This window comes from Populus trichocarpa, chromosome 5 (genome assembly GCF_000002775.5).
Source record: "Populus trichocarpa isolate Nisqually-1 chromosome 5, P.trichocarpa_v4.1, whole genome shotgun sequence".
NCBI lineage: Eukaryota > Viridiplantae > Streptophyta > Magnoliopsida > Malpighiales > Salicaceae > Populus > Populus trichocarpa.
The window spans coordinates 267,026-286,587 of NC_037289.2; the positions used below are offsets into that span (position 1 = coordinate 267,026).

At 36.0% G+C, this 19,562-nt stretch overlaps 3 protein-coding genes across 25 annotated transcripts; 2 read left to right on the plus strand and 1 right to left on the minus strand.

Moving 5' to 3' along the window:
- The first annotated feature begins 1,909 nt into the window (after positions 1-1,909).
- LOC18098457 (uncharacterized) lies at positions 1,910-5,633 on the plus strand. Of its 2 annotated transcripts, none has more exons than XM_024600911.1 (3): positions 1,910-2,122; positions 3,010-3,363; positions 3,447-5,633. In XM_024600911.1, the coding sequence occupies exons 2-3, from the start codon at positions 3,017-3,019 to the stop codon at positions 5,404-5,406; spliced, it is 2,307 nt and encodes a 768-aa protein (XP_024456679.1). In that variant the 5' UTR covers positions 1,910-2,122; positions 3,010-3,016; the 3' UTR covers positions 5,407-5,633. The 2 variants fall into 2 exon arrangements, with proteins under 2 accessions (XP_024456679.1, XP_024456680.1); XM_024600912.1 differs by having other exon boundaries at positions 3,014-3,363.
- Positions 5,634-8,347: 2,714 nt separating this feature from the next.
- Positions 8,348-14,505, plus strand: LOC18098459 (pentatricopeptide repeat-containing protein At1g62590). 22 transcript variants are annotated; one of them, XM_052453081.1, is made up of 5 exons: positions 8,348-10,825; positions 11,432-11,580; positions 12,192-12,239; positions 12,338-12,590; positions 12,687-14,505. In XM_052453081.1, exon 1 carries the CDS (start codon positions 8,569-8,571, stop codon positions 10,744-10,746), a length of 2,178 nt encoding a protein of 725 aa, XP_052309041.1. In that variant the 5' UTR covers positions 8,348-8,568; the 3' UTR covers positions 10,747-10,825; positions 11,432-11,580; positions 12,192-12,239; positions 12,338-12,590; positions 12,687-14,505. The 22 variants fall into 22 exon arrangements, with proteins under 22 accessions (XP_052309041.1, XP_052309037.1, XP_052309042.1 ...); XM_052453077.1 differs by having other exon boundaries at positions 12,362-12,590; XM_052453082.1 differs by having other exon boundaries at positions 12,371-12,590.
- Positions 14,400-19,205, minus strand: LOC18098460 (probable receptor-like protein kinase At5g18500). The gene is made up of 8 exons (XM_006382206.3): positions 18,578-19,205; positions 17,490-18,178; positions 17,292-17,396; positions 16,952-17,074; positions 16,713-16,883; positions 16,460-16,589; positions 15,173-15,385; positions 14,400-14,749 (listed from the first exon to the last, which is right to left on the minus strand). Exons 2-8 carry the CDS (start codon positions 18,152-18,154, stop codon positions 14,636-14,638), a joined length of 1,521 nt encoding a protein of 506 aa, XP_006382268.1. The 5' UTR covers positions 18,155-18,178; positions 18,578-19,205; the 3' UTR covers positions 14,400-14,635.
- Between the last annotated feature and the right edge of the window lie 357 nt (positions 19,206-19,562).

Below are 19,562 nucleotides of genomic sequence, written 5' to 3' on the forward strand. Positions count from 1 at the left end.
GAAAACATAAAAAAAAAATTAAGCAAAAAAAATTTTAATTTTTAGAAAACGCGGTTTCAGCCATGTTCCCAAACACATCACAAATTCTACCTCCCATTTCACCCCTCTACAAACCAATTGAAGAAGCTTTGATTTGGATGATGTTATTTTTGTGTTTCATAACATAGTTATGAAACTCGATCTGGCCCGGCGGGTTGACCCGGGACTCATGTAACCCAAGGTCTTAGCTGGGTTTCAAACCAAAAAAACTTGAAGATGCAATTGGTCTAGTCAAAACCAGGTGAACCGCATGTCAACTCGAAACTCGTGTGACTCGGCATAACTTGGGTTAGATTTGATTTTTTTAAAATATTTTTTATTTTTTTAATAAACCCAAAAAATATAAAAATAATTTACACTTAGTATTATATTTTTTTTATAACTTGCATCCATATAAATTGTTTCTTAACTTTTCGATATGAGATAATTATACTATACTTCGAAATCGTTTGGGAATGCGGTGCAAACCACGTTCCCAAAAAATTCAAAATTTTTTTTTAAAAAAAATTAATATGTTTTGGATCGTTTTGAAGTGCTGATGTTAAAAATAATTTTTAAAAAATGAAAAAACATCATTGGCATGCATTTCGGCACGAAAAGTTATTTGAAAAACATCCGCAACCACACTGACAAACAAACTCGAAATGTCTCATATTTTTTTTTATAACCTATATCAATATGCATTATTTCAAAACACATGGGATGTTAAATCTCAAAAAAAAAAAAAATTAGATTGATCCGGGTCAACTTATATGATCTAAGACCTAGTCATTTGATCAGGTCAACTCTTGAACAAGATTTAATAACTAGATTTTATAGTGTTGCATTGACATTATCATACCCCTCTCTTAGATGTTGTCTTTTTAGTTCTTGTCTTCAAATGTAATAAAAAAAAAACAAACAATATCTTTTATTTAAAAAAAATTAAAAAAATATTATTTTAAAAAAATCAAATTATTTAAATTTAACCAAATCATCTCTCATCTAAAATTTTTTAACAACAGCTAGTAAATTCGGGCCGTAGTATAATTTAATAACACTCACATCCAAGTATATTATTATAAGAGAGGAGAAAGTAAAAGTTATCCCAACCCAGAAGATATTCCAAATCTTTCTATTTTTATTTAGAATATCCTTCTTTGCAAATTAAAGAGAAGAAGAAGGGGAAAAAAAGCCTTTGCAGTTTGGATATATAGAGTTCAAACGAAGAAGTGGAAAAGGACCCTGAATTTGATAAAAGAATCCAATCATAGAAAAGGGACCCACCAACCACCCAAAACTGCATCCCAAATCATTGAATCTGTACTTTCATTATAGGCACCGAATTCCACCTCTTAACCAGAAAAAATAATAATAAAAAAGGGGGGCTAAAAATCAATTAGGGTCCCTTTTGTTTACACATTCGATCAAATCAACCCCTGCATTTTAAGCCACTTTAAAATTCTTCATCCAGTTAATCATATAGGGAAATCTTAGCATGAGGATTTATTTTTATACATCGCTGTAATATTACAAAAATTAGAATGCTGATGTTTTTTATAACAAAATTCTCAGTAACTAAGTACTAGAATTTATATATTGAATAATATAAATTTACTTATTTTTCTGTAATTATCTATTTATATGCTGTAATTAAAAACTACATATGATAGAAGACATCATTATTCATAACATAACACTGCTATTTCCATACAATTATTTATATAATTGTATTAATAGGCTCAAACAACCCTCCATTGGAAGTAAGAGGATTTTTTAACTTCATAAAAAGTATAGGGACTAATATGACTAATATATAAAGTTTAGATACCATGTAAAGTTTCTTAGCCTGAACAAATCTTCCTTGGCTGACAGCGTAAAACTCTTGAGGTTCCCTGTACTTGGTACTGTCTGTTTTTTTTTTTTTTATCAAAACACAAAAACCCGACACGCATGTTCCCTCTCTCTCTCTCTCTATGGTTCTGTTCTGATTGAGAGGCCAGTTTGAATCCAAGTCCTGTTTATACAAGGGTTTTCTTTTTTCTTTTGGGGAATTGAACCAATTTCACAGGTTCTCTCTTCCCTTTTTTTATCTGTAATAAAGGTACCGGCTTTCTTTTTATTTTCTCTCTATGTTGTTCATGTTATTATTTCAATTCTTTAGGGTTTGTTTATACTGTGTTTTGTTAAATTTGGTTTTTCTAGACAATTTTGTAATATTTGAGGATAAAGTTTTGAGCTTTATTGTTTATTTGGGGTTCTTGGTGGAAATTGCCGTGTAATGTTTTCTGGGTTTCACTGGAACGTAGAAAGTTAGCGGGTTTTTATTAGTGCTCTAGGAATTGCGTCCTTTAATTTGGTTGAGGCTGGCCAAAAAGATTGAATTTTTATCCCTTTTTGGTATTGCGATTTTGAAATTTCAAAGCTGATGTTGATTGCCAGACTGTTTTCATTGCACCCTACCATTGTTGTTTGATTTAGTAGTTAGTTCCCGCCAACAACAGCTTAGTAAAAAGTTTCATTAGGCAGAATTGAGTGAAATTTTGTTGTTTTGCGTTAACTTGATGTGGTTGGAAGCCTGAACATGAAATCTTTAATCTATTTTATCTGAAAATACTAAAATGTGGTTGGAAGCCTGAACATGAAATCTTTAATCTATTTTATCTGAAAATACTAAAATGTGGTTGGAAGCCTGAACATGTGGTTGGAAGCCTGAATATGAAATCTTTCATTGCACCCTACCAATGTGGTAGGTTGCAGTAAACAAACACACAGCTTTCGTCCATTTGGCTGGTAAGATAGCTGAAAGATGGATTTTTATGACTAAGTTTTTGAAAATCCACTCTGTGTCCATTCGTTACATTGTCATAGGTATTAAAAGATTGCAGAGCTTGCTTTGGTGCTTCTTTTTCCGGTTATCTGTAAATGTGATGTTTTCTCATAATGTATTACATTTTGGGTTTTAATTTCTTACTTATTTGTTGGGTTTAGTCAGGTGATGGCGGAGATAAAAATAATAGCTATTTGTCAGTTGGGTGGTGAATTTGAGACGGATAAGGATGGTACTTTGTCTTATACAGGCGGTGATGCTCATGCTATAGACATTGATGACAAAATCAAATTCAATGATTTCAAGTTGGAGGTGGCTGAGATGTTTAGTTGCAATGTCGATACCATGTCTCTCAAATACTTTCTCCCTGGAAATAAGAAGACTCTCATTACTATCTCTAATGACAAGGACCTAAACCGGATGATAAAATTCCATGGGGATTCTTTCACTGTAGATATTTATGTGATTTTGGAAGATAATTTTCTGCCTGGTGTCTCAAATTTGCCTGCCAGTAGGTAGTATCCTTGATGTCTAACCTAAAAACTTTGGTCATTTTGTTGATCTTTTGGAGTATCTTTACCAATTCTTGATTTTGTAGATCGAGCAGAACAACTCTGTCTGAAGAAGAGCCTCCTATTGATGCACCTCTTGCCGTTCTGGAGGATATCACCCAGCCCGATAACTCACTTTCTGCACCTCTTGATCTTGATGTTGTAGACGATACCAATAATGTTGATGTTCATATTGAAGATCCGCAGATTGATCCACTTGAGATTTCACCCATTCTTCCTCTTCTTGCTTCCAATGATGAGAAACATGCTAAGGGTGCACAGCAATGGCAGAACACTATTACTGGAGTGGGTCAAAGATTCAGAAGTGTTCATGAATTTCGAGAGTCATTGCGTAAATATGCCATTGCACACCAGTTTGCGTTTAGATATAAGAAGAATGATAGCCATCGAGTAACTGTTAAATGCAAAGCTGAAGGTTGTCCTTGGAGAATTCATGCATCAAGGTTGTCAACCACCCAACTAATTTGCATAAAGAAGATGAATCCAGCTCATACATGTGAAGGGTCGGTGGTGACAACAGGACATCAGGCAACTCGAAGCTGGGTGGCTAGTATTATTAAGGAAAAGTTGAAAGTTTTCCCAAATTACAAGCCCAAGGATATTGTCAATGACATCAAACAAGAATATGGAATCCAACTAAACTACTTCCAGGCATGGCGTGGGAAAGAAATTGCGAAGGAGCAGCTTCAGGGTTCATACAAAGAGGCATATAATCAGTTACCATTTTTCTGTGACAAGCTAATGGAAACAAATCCAGGTAGTCTGGCAACATTCACCACTAAGGATGACTCAAGTTTTGAGGGCCTATTTGTCTCATTCCATGCCTCATTGTATGGTTTTGTTCAAGGTTGCAGGCCTCTTCTTTTTCTTGATAGCTTACCTTTAAATTCAAAGTATCAAGGTACATTGTTAGCAGCAACAGCTGCAGATGGTAATGATAGCGTGTTTCCTGTTGCTTTTGCGGTAGTAGATGCAGAAAGTAATGATAATTGGCACTGGTTTTTACTTCAATTGAAAACTGCACTGTCAACTTCTTGTCCAATAACATTCGTAGCAGACAAACAGAAGGGCTTAAAGGAATCAATTGCTGAGATATTCAAGGGTTCATACCATAGCTATTGCCTACGATATTTGTCTGAGCAACTTATTCAAGACTTGAAGGGGCAGTTTTCTCATGAGGTTAAGCGACTAATGATTGAAGACTTAAATGCTGCCGCCTATGCATATAGGCCTGAAATCTTCCAGAGGTGCATAGAGAGCATTAAAAGTATTTCTCTAGAAGCATATAATTGGATTCTCCAGAGTGAGCCGCAAAATTGGGCGAACTCGTTTTTTCAGGGTGCAAGATACAATTACATGACATCTAACTTGGGAGAGATGTTCTACAGTTGGGTTTCAGATGCACATGAGTTACCAATAACACAGATGGTTGATGTAATACGGGGTAAGATTATGGAGTTGATTTATACAAGGAGAGCAGATTCCAACCAGTGGCTGACAAGATTAACTCCATCCTCAGAGGAAAAGCTAGAGAAGGAAACCTTGAAAGTACATTCCCTTCAGGTGCTATTGTCAGCTGGTAGTACATTTGAGGTTCGTGGTGAATCTGTTGAAGTGGTTGATATCGACCGCTGGGATTGTAGTTGCAAAGAGTGGCAGCTTACTGGTTTTCCTTGTTGCCATGCTCTTGCTGTCATTGGTTGTATTGGCAGGTGTCCGTATGACTATTGTTCAAGATATTTCACAACCGAAAGTTACCGATTGACGTATTCCGAGTCTGTTCACCCTGTAACCAATGTGGACATGCCTGTTGAGAAAGACTCTTCTCAGGTTGTAGTAACTGTAACCCCTCCTCCGACCCGGCGTCCTCCAGGCCGGCCTACCACAAAGAAATATGGGCAAAAAGATGTTGTCAAACGTCAGCTCCAGTGCAGTAGATGCAAGGGTCTTGGGCACAACAAGTCCACTTGCAAAGAGCTTTTGTAGAGTGTTAGAAGAGCTTTTGTAAAGTTTTAGGTGTTCAAGTATTAGCTTCTGTCATGCAATGCAGTTTACCTCTTTCATGATAGGTAACATCAATTTTTTACTTGCTTCTCGTTTTCTAACCATACCCAAGACTTTTTAACCTGTATGCCTATTTTCAAAGGCCGTATACTTAGAAATTAGTCAGTGTTTCTTGGCATGGCTTGTGTTATACATACTTTCAGTTGAAATGCCTTGGAATCTTACTTTCCCGCTACTGACAGTACATTGGCATAATAAGCTTGATGATCCTAAGAGAACAGAGTTCTCATTATCTATGGAGTGCCTATCATAAAAACTGGCTTTGCGTCCCACCATTTTATGCCATCCTTCAAGCCATGGCCAATCCGAAGTGCAGAAAAGATGGATGATAATCACAAAAATCAAGAATGTGTGTGTGTGTGTGTGTGTGTGTGTGAGAGAGAGAGAGAGAGAGGGAGTGATTTTAACAGAACCCCAGATCTCCAATCCTTCACAAAAGCAGAAATTATGAGAAAGAAAAATGAAACTAGCCTGACGGCCTTTTGAAGCTTTAAACCCTGAACTAATAAAGTAATGAACTTTTTCAAGAAAAGATGAAAATTTTAGTGTGGAGACAAGGCAAAGAAATATCCGGTTTTCTATATATTATACATTATACATTATTATTATTCATGCAACTAAAACGTGTGCAATTTTTATTGTTCACAAAAATATTATTCATTCTTTTATATTTTATTGTTATATATATTATATAAAAAAAAATGAGCTTAGTCTTTTACTATAACCATAGACACACAAAAAACTATACATTGAAATAGTGTAAATAAAATTTTATTCTTGTCAAAAAAAAAATTATTAAGCCTGAAATTGGGATAAAAATATCTTTTCCTAAATATATATTCGTCATTGTAAAATTAATTAGGAACAAAATGATCTGGATATTTTTTTTTGTTAGTGTAATAACTATTTTGCCATCAAAAACAAAAAAAAAATAATCTTTGGGTGGGGGGCTCTTTTGTCTTTTTAAGAAAAATGAGTCATGCCCTTGGAAGAGAGAGAGAGAAAAAAATATATATATATATATATATATATATATATATATATATATATATGCATAAAGGGGTTTCTTCGTCTTTTTCTTTCTAAAATAGTAAAATAACGGAATTAACCTTACAACTAAAAAACAAAGGCTATTTGTGAGGGTGTTTTGGTCTTTTCGACTGGTTTTGTAACACTCCACCCCACTAGCAAGATATTGTCTGCTTTAGCTTACAGGCCTCACAAATTTGTTCTTGGCAGCCACGTATAGCCCCAAAACACGTCTTACTAGTCAAGGTGAGCATGCTCATATAAAACCTCCCCCCCCCAAGTCCTCACTCGCCAACTTGGAGGTTTTCTTCTCCTCATGCAAGAACAAGAGAGAGAAACGAAATTACTTGAGGGTATGTTTCTTACCTTTGCTACTTTAATTTATTTCAGTGAATTCTTGCAAAAATCATATCCTCCTTTTTCAATTTCCAGCTTCTTCTCTTTGTTTTTCTCAAGCTCCATAACTCTCTAAATTTAGTTACTTTAATTTGTTTTCTTGGATATAATCCTCCTAAGAACATTCTTTTGATTTAGCTTGAAGAAATGGGAAGAAGATGAAGAAAAGGGGACCAAAAAAATGGTCTCCCTACTGTTTTCCTTTTGCAAAGGACATGGGTTGTCTTTAAAGGAGGAGAGGAGAATATTTGTTTTGATAAAATTACAAAAATATTCTTATTAATTGCTTGTATGTCATCTTCTTTAATTTATCTGATTTCCAGTACTTTTGTAAAGTCTTCCCAAACTCTGATTTCCATGAAATGTTAACCTAAGATCAAGCAATAAGTCTGGAGATTACTTATAAAATTTCAGTCTGATCCAACGATCGAATTGAAATATATCAACGATACCGTAATACTAGATAATCAGTGTCTTTTATGTCAAAATTTGAAACTACCTCATTTATCACTAATTTGTCAAAATAAGTTTTTTGACCGGGGTTTACATATCTTCTCATTTTTCTTATTCTTTTACCATTGAAACTCGTCACTAGTTTCGCTAACATACGAGTTTTAAACTAAAAATCATAACCTTCATTTAGACTTCAACAATACCTTTAAATTTATTTATGGAGATCATTCTCTCTCTTACATGACACATTTATTATCATTCTCACTGTTTATTCATTTCTTTCGTACTGAATCTTCATTACTCATCGAGACTTCATTACTTCGATTCTATGTTTTTTTTTACATTTATATTTACAATATTTATCAGGTTTAAAATTCTACGGTTCATGTAAATATTTTGGGGGAATAATTGTTCTTGTGAATTTTGAGGTTAATTGCATGATAATGGCTTGATTAGCAGAAAAATAGAAGGAATAAATTGATTTGAAACTATGGGTTTTGGGGCTATGCGTGGTTGTCAAGAATAAATCTGTGAGGCCCGTGGGTTAAAGCAGATAATATCTTACTAGTGGGGTAGGGTGTTACAAATTCAATCAATTTAATTTAGGCTAAATTCAGTGTAATTTAGTTTAAAACTCGAATTAAATAAAAAATTAGGTTACGAAATTTTAAAATTAACACTTAAACCAAGTTTAATAACACAGTCAAAAAAATCTTCATGCTCTTAAAATTTATTTTTATATTTTAAAAAATTACTTGCAGCTGAGCGCTAGCCAATGGACTGATAGGGTACTATTCAATCCTAGCAAACCGTCATTTGGATTTCGGGTTTTATAGTAATAGGGTACTATCTCGGGATTATGGACCCAATTGATAAATAATAAGTTTGAGTACTAAAGTAATAAATAGCTCAAATTATGTGGACCAACACTCGGTCTGCCCAAGTGGAACTCTCAGCAAATGGAGAGAAACAAAACCCCTATAAATCACTTGTCATAAACCATGTCCTTAATTCTAAAGAGTTGAGCCAAGGAAGGGCATTCTCAACTGAAACAAGCACAACCGATCGCTTTCAGGTGCTTCCCTTGTCAGGTCAGTCGCACATCAGTCCCCCTTGTTCGGTGTTAGTAAAAAGTAACATGCTTTCGCACGATTTTTGCCTTGTTCAACCTTAAAAAGAAACAAACTAATAGTTGTGACGACTACAATGCTCTCTCCTTCAACATTCTTGAAGAGAATTCCCAAATGGGTCAATCTAAAAGCATTCATTTCTTCAGTATCTTGCACTAATACCATCCAAATTAACCCAGAAATCAATCAAAACACGCCAAACTTTCCTGATTTTGATGTAAAGATTCAATCTTTGAGGAATAAATTGTACCCTGATAACTTAATTAAGGTTTTGAAAAGCACCAGTGATGTTAACTCTGCTGTTAAGATATTCAAATGGGCTGCCCTTCAAAGAAAGTTTAACCACACTGCTGATACTTATTATTGGATAATTTTCAAGCTGGGTATGGCTGGCAATGTTGAGGAAATGGAGGGGTTTTGTCAAAATATGGTAAAAGAGAGGTGCACAGGTGAAGAAGATGTTCTTGTTTCATTGGTTGATGCTTTTGTTAGAAATTGTAGGCTTAATGAAGCAATGCGTGTTCTTTTTAATATGAATTTGGCTGGTATTAAGCCTTCAATTGATGTGTTTAATTTTGTTTTGGGTGCTCTTGTTGAAGAGAAGAGAGGGTTTCAAGATGTGGTTTTTGTTTATAAGGAGATGGTGAAAGCAGGAGTGGCACCTAGCATTGATACTTTGAATTATTTGCTGGAGGTTTTGTTTGAGACAGATAGGGTTGATTCTGCTTTGGATCAATATAGGAGAATAAACAAGAAAGGGTGCCGTCCTGATGGTAAGACTTTTGAGATAGTAATAAAAGGTCTCATCGCCAATGATAGAGTTGATGATTCAGTTTCCATTTTGCATGAGATGTTGGAACTCGGATGCCTGCCTGAACTAAGTTTTTATAGAACTACAATACCTTTGTTTTGTAGGGAAGATAGACTGGAAGAGGGGATTAGGCTGTTCAGGAAGATGAAAGAATCTAATTTTACCCCGGATTCTTTTATTTATGGAGCTTTGATACAGTGTTTGTGCAAGCAGCTTAGATTGGATGAGGCAGTAAACCTTCTTGAAGAGATGATGGAAAGTCAGTTGGAAGGTGATAATAATGTTTTCGTGGATGTTGTAAATGGATTTTGTAAATTAGGGAAGATTAATGAAGCTGTTAAACTCTTGGAAGATAAACATGTGCTTGAAACTTCTCCACATAATGCATTGCTCAGATGTTGTTGTGATGCTGATAAATTTCTCATGGCTAAAGGTCTCCTTGAGAAGATGTCTGAGAGAAATATTGATGATTGCGATTCTTGGAACATTCTTATCAGATGGCTTTGTGAGAGGGAGGAAATGGTGAAAGCATACGAACTTCTAGGCAGAATGATTATATCTTCTTTGATTCCTGACTATGCCACATATTCTGCTCTTGTTGCTGGCAACTGTAGGTTAAGCAAGTATGAAGATGCTCTGCAGCTATTTCTTCAGCTTCATGCCAAGTGCTGGATTTTAGATCCTGCTTCTTACTCTGAGCTAATTGAAGGACTATGCAGGGGTGAAAAGTATCTAGAGGCTGTTAAAGTATTTTGCTACATGTCTGAGAACAGATGTTCTCTTCAGTCTTTGCCATTTATTATGCTTATCAAGGGTATTTGTGACATGGGAATGATTGGTGAAGCTGTCAGGCTACAATCGTTGGCTTATAACTCTGGTACTTCTTGTGTCAATGCTACATATAATTATGTAATGCTCAGATTGTCTAAATCAGAGCAGGGAAGACATGTGCTAGCCTTTCTCTCACGAATGTTGGTTCAGGGTGGCAATCTTAATACAGAAGCATATTGCATTTTGATACAGAGCTTGATTGCACAAAATCGAATAAAGGATTGCTCTATGTTTCTCAATGTGATGATTAATAAGGGTTTAGTACCTGATTCAGACACATTATATAATCTACTGTCATGTTTGGCCAAGCATTCTCAGTTGTACTTGATTTCGGTTTCACTTGATAAACTTGCTTCTGACTGTGAAGTTCTAGATTCAGCCATGTATAACATACTTATTAATGGCATGTGGAAAGAGGGCAATAAAAATGATGCTCGTCGACTGTTAGACTTGATGTTGGAGAAGGGTTGGGTCCCAGATGCTATGACCCATGGGTTGTTGATTGGCTCTGCTGATATGGAGGAAAAGGGTGAGGGGATGTTGGCATATGTTGATCTTAGCACCAAAGATGGCGTTGGTGACATACTAGCTGAGGGATTGGGGGAAACATGAATCTGCTTTCTGAGTTTTGGAAAGATAGAAGATCTCAATTTCTTACTCATTGCCAAGTCCAAATGGTCAACCTGCAAAGGTAATTTTTTGTCTTTGTGATGCGATTCTTATTGTCTTTCTCAGATCTTTTATTCTTTATTTGGTTGTTGTATTTTCTAATTCCATACTATTCAATTTCTGCATGTAAAATCTCCTAAAAATTCTTCATTTAGATTACATAGCTTGAACTGCTGACTCTATCAATCACAAATGTGGATCCTTATGTTCATCATCTTCTTCTTCTTGACAATAAAATTTTTACTTTTTCATTAGTAACTAGATAGCATGTAGACTTTCTTGAAGCAAATACTATAAATTGGGCAGTTAGTTGTATCGTTTCCTGGTAGGAAACTTGTGGCATTTTCCACGCTCTTCCATCCTCATGAACATCACCTTTACTATTTCTTGGCTGGATCCGATGCCATTGACACCCACAGTTGCTGAAACTTGCTGACCTTAATTAATGAAGTTAACACATAAACAGCACCTTATGTTCTAAACAACAACTTGGAATCAATCTGCATTTGCATTTTTTCACACATATTAACTGTAATGCAACCTTGGTTCTGACTGTTGGCTAGCAAAACATGACAAGGGCAATATTTGCATGTGATAGATAGACTAGTCAGTATGGGTTGTTTTGAAGTTTTCTGGTGGCTTGGAACTTAAAGGTGACTGTAAACTGGAGAGATGATGGGTCTTCCAGGCCAGGTGACAATGTCATTCTTTAGGTTTTTGCTTTTGCTTTGAACGAAAAGAAGTGAGTTTCTCCAGTTTTCCCAGAATTATTGCTTGGTGAGATCATGCTTTTTTTTCTGGGACTTTTCTGTGACAATAAATATTAGTCAGTTCCGGCTTCTAAGGCCTGTTGTATGCGTGATTTGGTGATTCTTTACTCAGCCAAACTTTTGAGGCCATTTGGATGCCTCATTTGAAGATTCTTTACCAGATTTCTTTTTCTAATTTCATTTGAATTTATGTGCTATTTTGGGAGTTTTAACCTATGCTTTTTAATTACTTAAGTAATGTTCTTATGGGTTTGAAGGAGGCTTTGAAGGTCCCATTTTCTCGTTGGTTGTTTTTTAGTCATTTGATTGTTTTGGCTTCTTCAATTCTTACTACCACTTTTTTCCTATTCTCATTGCTCCATCTTTTCTCCTCTCCTGTGCCTCTATATGCAAGTCTTTTTCCATTTTTAAAATGCTTTCTAGGCTTTATGGTCATTTTATTTTGTAATTGCCTTGCCTCTTTCTCTCCATTATCATGCCGTTATTAAGATGTGTTAGTGATTGAGAGGAAGGTGATTGTTTAAATTTTTATTAAACAAATTATATATTCATTTGCCTGTATATGCGTGTTTCTTTCCGGTGCATGTTTGACTAACTAATTTTGTTTTCATGGCTCAGGTTGTTAGGTGCATCACTGTTGTGATTTTGCTGGCTCTGTCAACAGAGGTACATGATGTTCTCTTTGATGCTTGGTTCGGATCCTGTTAATACCATCATTCATTTCTGCATAATTTTGTCATTAGCTGCCCAAAACATTAATTCAGGCACCTTCCGAGGACTAATTGCAGCTATTCCAGTTGTTGGACTGCTAATACTCAGGGACCCCTTTGCAGTAGCATTGCAGATGGTGCAAGAACTAAAGCCTCAGTTCGTTAGCCTTAGTAGACAACAGAGGGAATTGCTCGACTTCCTGATTTATCGTCTTGCCAGTAGGATGAAATCTTCTACTGACATGTCTGATGCTTTTGGCAGTTGTGTTCGTTTTTGTTACTTTTTTCGGATGCATTTTTCTTTCAGGTAATCTTAATTTACCTTTCATAACTAAGTTATGTTATGCTTTTGTTATTCCAATTATTGTTTACTTATTTGTCGCATGTCTTCCCCTATATGCAGCGTGAGGAATTGAGGCTTGCTTTATGTTCGAAAGAGAATGAGGCAGTTTACTGAACTTGATCAATATGGTTGATCCCTTTCTTTTTGGCACTGCATACCATGAGGCTACTGAATCTTTGCTTGTGTTCTGGATGTTTGCAGGTTCTTGAATTCGTATGGCATGGATGATGTTTGCTTGCTTCAACTGAGCTACGTCAAAAACCTTCATTTTTCTTCTTGTGTTTCGGTGTTATTAACATAGCCTGGCATTTCCCTTCAGCAATGAAGAGTGAAATGCCAAGGCTTTTTTTACTTTATTCCTCGAAGAAAATTGACCTTTTTTTTAAATTTCAAACTTTTTTTTAATTAAAATTTTTTTTCAATTTCATCATTTAATATTAGATTATTATGTATTGGATTTTATAATTTGTTTTGATGGAGTTATTCCGATCTCATGATCTGAATCACGAGTTTTGCGGGTTAGCCGTGTTGACTTGAGTCATTTTTTAATTAAATTATTTTTCAATTCGATCATTCAACATTGAGTTAATTGAAAATTAAGCTTCATAATTGTTTTTTAATTTCTTTTTACGAGATTATCACAATCTCATAATCGGGTTCACGAGTTTTACAAGTTAGCTAAGTTGACTAGAGTTTTTTTGCTTTTTTTATTGAATTTTTTTTTTAATTTCATATTTTAATATTGTGTTGATTGGAAATTGAATTTTATAATTTTTCTTGATTTGTTTTATATGGAATTATCCTGGTTTCCTAACTCTGGTTTAGCGGATTGATCTGGATTGATTCAGGTTATTTTTTTGTTCATTTTTTTTTTTATTTTTTTTTTAATTTTATTCTTCAATATTGGATTGATTAAGAATGAATTATTAAAAATTAAATTTTATAATTTATTTTAGTTTGTGTTTTATAAAGTTATTCCGGTCTCATAATTTAGATAATAAGTTTAGTTGGTCTCTTAATGGAGGCAATGATACAGGACGCATATTTTGGTCTTGTGCTTTAGAGTAGTAGCATATGAACTAGCCTTGTGTGTGTGTTGAACAGGAAACTATCTGTCTGAGTTTTGAGCTGTTGGAAGATGTTTGAGATTTGTCAAATCATCAAGTATGAGCGTTGAGAGTCTATATGGATGCAATCACTGAATGCGGCTTGTTAATGTGTTGGTTTGCCAAGTAATTAGAGTAGCTTCCCTCTCTGGTTGGGACTGTTCCTTCAACCTTAATTAGGGTGGCATCTAAATTGATCGACTGAATGTGAGCAACATTCATCTCAGTGAAGCGCTAACCCTCCCAGAATAGCACTGGCAAGAGGAAGATGTTAGAGGAAACAGGCATCGGTGTTGCTGGTACGTACAGCTCACTGAAAGAGAAGCCAAATCAACGATCATCCCAAGTGATTTTTGTAAAGAAGGTAGTCTTTAGGCTGTTATTAATGGATTAAATAACATCGATGCCTCCCATCCCTTCAATGTCCAGGATTCGAGCCTCTACTTTGTACCAAAAAAAAGACTTGCTGCATTCTCTCTGTTTCCTGTATTTGATCTGTCCTGGGTTCATTTGCATAAAAGCAAACTTAGTTAGCAACGCTAATTCAAGAATCAGATGGGCTTATCTTTTATGGGTCCCGTTGAATGCAAAGGCAAAACTAGCTGGTTTGACAGAGAGGGTACAAATTTTGGACCAGCAAGGAGAGGGAGGCAGTAGAAAAGTAGGGTTTCATCAAACAATATTTGAATAGCTTACCCAGTTCTGTACACACCCCTAGGCCCCAGTAACATACGTTCTTCACAATACCAAGTCAATAAAAAAACAGAAACAAATCACCTCTCCCCCTACAACAAAATGAAAAAAAAAAAAAAAAGGCGAGGATAGAAGGAAAAATCACTTGTCCCACTGTTCAGTGTCCTAGATATCAACAGTATTGGATTCCCTAAATGAATCTCACGTTTGTCAAGTTGGCCGGCTTTCAGTTCTTGAGCCTGGATAGTCGCTGCGATCCGTGTCAGAATTCTCCTTTTGAGATTCAATTTCCATGCCTCCCTGAGTTCTTCTATGCCTCCGATCCTGAAAAAATTACAACAAATTTCATAAAGTAGAGTTTAAAATTGAAATTGAGTTGTCAGTAATTCCTTATCAAGCACAAAAGCAGTGAAGACTTGAGAAGATGGAGGTAACACCATCAGTAATTATATTTTGGCGTGCATGGCACACCATTGTGTGCAATGCAGCAATAATCAAAGAACGTAATCAAGCAATAACTCAAATTCAAGCACATAAAGGAGACAAGACTCGTGAGAAGATGGAGATAGCACCATCAGTGATGTTTTTTTTTTTGGCTGGAATAGCACGCCATCTTGTGCAAAGCAGCCAAAAACAAAGGATGCCAGCAATTACACGTTCCTTATTTTTTATCTTATTCAAAAATGATTTTGGTTGGCAATCGATCAAGATATGTTTTGGAATAAAGAAATAAAACAAAAAACAAACCTCTCTTGGAATAGGATATTCCTCAGACTCGAGCATTCGAACAACTTGGCTCATCTTAGGTCTTTTTTCAGAATCTGGATCAACACACCTCAGAGCGGTCAAGAGGGCACGTTTTAGAGCTCTTGTTGATGGCCTCACCTCAATGTTTGGATCTACTACTTCTTCAGACCGTCTGTTTCCGACCATCATTTTCAACCAATCTACAAGATTTACCTGCCAGGATGATTTAATGATCAACACAACTTCAAAAGCTGTTAAAAGCAAATAAACTTTCAGCTACTGAACATATGGCCTCAATAATTACAAGGGAAGTAATGATACAGAACAACAATTCCAAGAGTCTATGTTAAAATCAACTAGACATGATCAGGTTTGAAACTGAAAGAACCTAGACAGGCTGATATTGGAAACTTGATGGTATAGTAGGCTGCCGGTATCTAGAAAAATTTAAATGGTTCACTTTTTTATTCTAAGATTCTATACAGTACTGTTACCCCTGATCAATAATAATAACAGAACCTCATAATTCCCCATCTCTCCTTCTGGTCTTTGATGTCCAGTTTGGAATGGAAATGGCATCAATCCATCCTGACTAGTACAAGTAAAGATCATATTAAAAAATATCACCACATTTTGTTTGGTTCATCTTTTCTGTAAGGCTAAGGGATAGTTGATGCAAAAGCAACAGAAATAGATAAGAAGTCCTTAATGTTCAATGTTCACTGGCTTATAGTTTAATTCATCATCATGTTTTGCTCCAAGCACATATATGAAGAAACAAACTTTGAGTCAATTCATCTTATCCAACTCTTTAAACGGGTGTAATGTTTGCTAGGTGATTCTGTTGTAGAATGTAATAGTTCAAGAACCACGTAGTTTGCCCTCAAAATGCATATCTAACATTTTTAGCTGATCAATAATGTGATGTTACGTCGGGTCAAACACTGTCTTTGGTTTGTCCAAATACCAGTTAAGGCATTTAAGTTTAAAAGCATTTCTTTAAGCAAAGCAGAATACAGGAATAAAAGAGCTTCTTCCAAGAACTCTCACTCTGTCACTGAGCCTATCTATTGAACACAGAACCAGTTAGTCCACTCACCAAGCATACTTTATCAAAAAGCAAAGGCAATGGACAAAAGTGAAGTTAATTTTAGGCCAGGTTAGAACCCCGAAATTGAGTGGGCATTTAGTAACCATGATAGAAAATTTGGATTGCTGTAGTTTCTAGATGATAATCAAGGCAGCTTAGAAAACTTCGGTGAGAACTGCAAATATAAAGTAGCATACCTCATGAGTAGGGCGGCCATAGTCTACAGGATCTCTGCCAGTGATTGCTTCTAAGAGCACAACCCCAAAGCTATAAACATCACTCTTTTCATTCAAAAGTCCAGTATTTGCATATTCAGGAGCCACATATCTGAAAGATTTTGTTTTGTCAAGGCAAGAAGGGATTGGTTTCAGGGGTGATGATCCTCTTCCATTAATGAATAAGAAACATAATGAATGAGCCAGTAAAAGTACACTGTCAGAAAATACTTACCCAAAGGTTCCCATAACTCGAGTCGTCACATGGCTTTTTCCAGCTCCAAGCAACTTGGCCAAGCCAAAATCAGAAACCTTGGCATTAAAGTCGTCATCAATTAATATATTACTCGACTTGATGTCTCGATGCACCACTTTTGGCTCAATGGCCTCGTGCAAATAGGCAAGACTGCAAGAAACATGCCATGTCATTTGGGAACCTGAAGGCCAGAGAGGGATTAAAGAGAATTGACTTACGCCTTAGCCGTGCCAAGTAGAACCTTCATGCGGGCCTCCCAAGTAAGATACCCATGCTGACGCATAGCTCCATGAAGCCACTGTTCCAAGTTTCCGTTGTTGACGTACTCATACACCAATATCCTGCAACGAATATATGCATTAGATCATAATGATAAGAACTTAAACAATTTATAATAACTGGCAAGCGAACTAGCTCTGAGATTCTAAAGCTACAAAAGAGAACCGTTCTATTGATTCTGAGTTGACGCCTAGAGCGTAAGGCCCAAAGTGAATCATGTGAGCAACCGATCTCGAGTCTAAACTATATGGCATCCTATATGGAAAAGAAAAATGTTACCTGTGTGTCCCTTCTATGCAATATCCCAGAAGACGAACCAAATTCTTGTGTCGGACATGGCCAATGGCGTCAACTTCCACCCTAAACTCCTTTTCCGCTTGGCCCCTAAAGAAGAATTAAAACGTTGTGAGTAAAGAAAACTTGAGAGATATGAGAAAGGATCAATTAGAAAAACCATAAAGCTTATTTCAAACTCACAAGTTGTTCAGGATCTTTTTTACTGCCACTGGAGTGCCATTAATCAAATGTCCCTGATAAACAACTCCATATCCACCCTCACCAAGGACATTCTCCTTTGAAAACCGGTTTGTTGCAAGTTCAAGATCCCTCAGTGTAAACCAGTGACCCCAACCCAAGTGAGAAAACTCAGGCAGGCCACTCAATGGAGAAGGAGCAGTGATGGGGTATGAAGAAGAAGGTTTGTATACAGTTACTTTTCCAGAACTCCCTTCTTCACCTGATTGTGATCCACAGTCTTTCTCTAAATGATGAAAAGAACCTGACCGACTCATATTGTCTCCATTCTTCACTTTCCCCATACCCAGATGAACCAAGACCTTATCCGATTCTTTATCACTGGACTTGTCATGAATTGTCAGGAGAATCCCATCACGAGGTACAAACTCATTTGTTGATACTTGTTCCACCCGAACTTCCGTAATTTCCTTCGAAACAGTTGGGATTTGACTTGGTGGAAGATGGTTTCTATCTCTTCTAGATTTCTTCCGTGAAGTTAAACAGAAGGACAGTACAGAGAGGATGATAACGATAAACAAGGCAACACAAATTCCAATCACTTCCCAGACCTTGAGACCCAAAATGGCAGTTTTCTTGGATAGTTCCGCATTTAGATCACTGGCCATCTTGTCTTTTCAGATATCCAAACCCTACATAATTAACATGAAATGTATAAAAAAAGCAGTCCCACCATTGCAGAATCTTACAGTAAGAATAGCATAACTACCTCTCCAACAGAGACATTACAAAACTCTTTTCCACTAAAGGAAAAGAAAAACTAACCAAATTCAGGACTACGGCTACATAAACCGTATAAATAAAGAAAATGAGTATTAACACAAGCATTTCAGTGGGATCAAATAACACAGTAGAGTAGGACTATCCCAAAAATAGAGAGAGAAAAATTGTCAATTTAATCACAATATCCTTTAATAGACATCAACAAACATTTCAATTAGAATACAATCTTTTCCATAAAAATGAGCGAGGATTAATAGGCAGAAAAGGAAAAGAAGTGAAAAGCGAAGAAAAAGCTTGAATCATTTCACCTCTGTATAATGAACTTCACAGGAGAAACCTTCAAAATTTAGATCTTTGAAACCCCCTCACCATACCAACTCCTCAAAACTCCAGATCTCAAGACTAAACAAAACCCAAAAACCAATGTCAAAAGCAACACATTTAGAAGACACCCAACAGCCAAAAGGTCAAATTAAATGGCTAAAAAGAGTAGATTTCCTTCCAAAAGAGGTAAATGTGAGAGTGAATCTAAGCTGAGGTGGAGCTTTCCGTGTGCCCCCCAGAGCCAGAAATGACAAGAAGAAGAAAAGGGTTTTGTTGTTGGTTGTGGTAAAGCGTAGAAGATGATGAACATGGAAAATTGTGGTTTTTTATGTGTGAAGGCACCGGTGGTGGAGAGAGAGAAGGGAAGGAGTTATCAGTGGTAGGTGATGAGTTGTAGTTTAGACATTAGACAGACATTACACCAACAAAATACAGTGGTGGTGGTAGTACAGTGAAAGAGAAGTCATGGATGAAATGTGTAATCTTCTTTCTTCCTAGTTCCTAATCCTAGGACATAGGATGATGATGATGTTTCATTGGCTTCATTTCATGCTGTTATCAACATGACTCATTGATTACTCCTCTGTCAGTTACCCCTTGACAGTAGTAATAATAAAAGTAACAAATAGTTAGTAATAATAATAAAGGGGTTTTGGTTATGCTTGTTGAGGAGGTTTTGTAGGTGTTAAAGCTGTATGCTACTGTTAATTAGTTGGTCAAACATCTCAATTAAGATGGACAAGTGGTGGCTGACTGATGATTATCATGGTGAAGATGGTAGTGCGCGTTACAGTAAGGTATGTTTTTTAAAGTGATTTTTTAAAAAATATATGAAAGTAATATTTTTTTAATTTTTAAAAATTATTTTGAATATGATTTAAAAACATAAATTCCATGAAAAAAAGACAATGACTTGTATTGTTCTGATATCCATGTGCTCCTTAGATCCTGTTTATCTACGTTGTCATA

Coding starts and splice junctions, on each gene's coding strand:
- LOC18098457 (XM_024600911.1), top strand. CDS start 3,017: ATGGCGGAGATAAAAATAATAGCTATTTGTCAGTTGGGTGGTGAATTT. Junction 3,364..3,446: donor TCAAATTTGCCTGCCAGTAG/GTAGTATCCTTG, acceptor TTGATTTTGTAG/ATCGAGCAGAACAACTCTGT.
- LOC18098459 (XM_052453073.1), top strand. CDS start 8,569: ATGCTCTCTCCTTCAACATTCTTGAAGAGAATTCCCAAATGGGTCAAT.
- LOC18098460 (XM_006382206.3), bottom strand. CDS start 18,154: ATGGCCAGTGATCTAAATGCGGAACTATCCAAGAAAACTGCCATTTTG. Junction 16,884..16,951: donor CTACTTGGCACGGCTAAGGC/GTAAGTCAATTC, acceptor TGTTTCTTGCAG/TCTTGCCTATTTGCACGAGG. Junction 16,590..16,712: donor CGAGTTATGGGAACCTTTGG/GTAAGTATTTTC, acceptor AAAATCTTTCAG/ATATGTGGCTCCTGAATATG.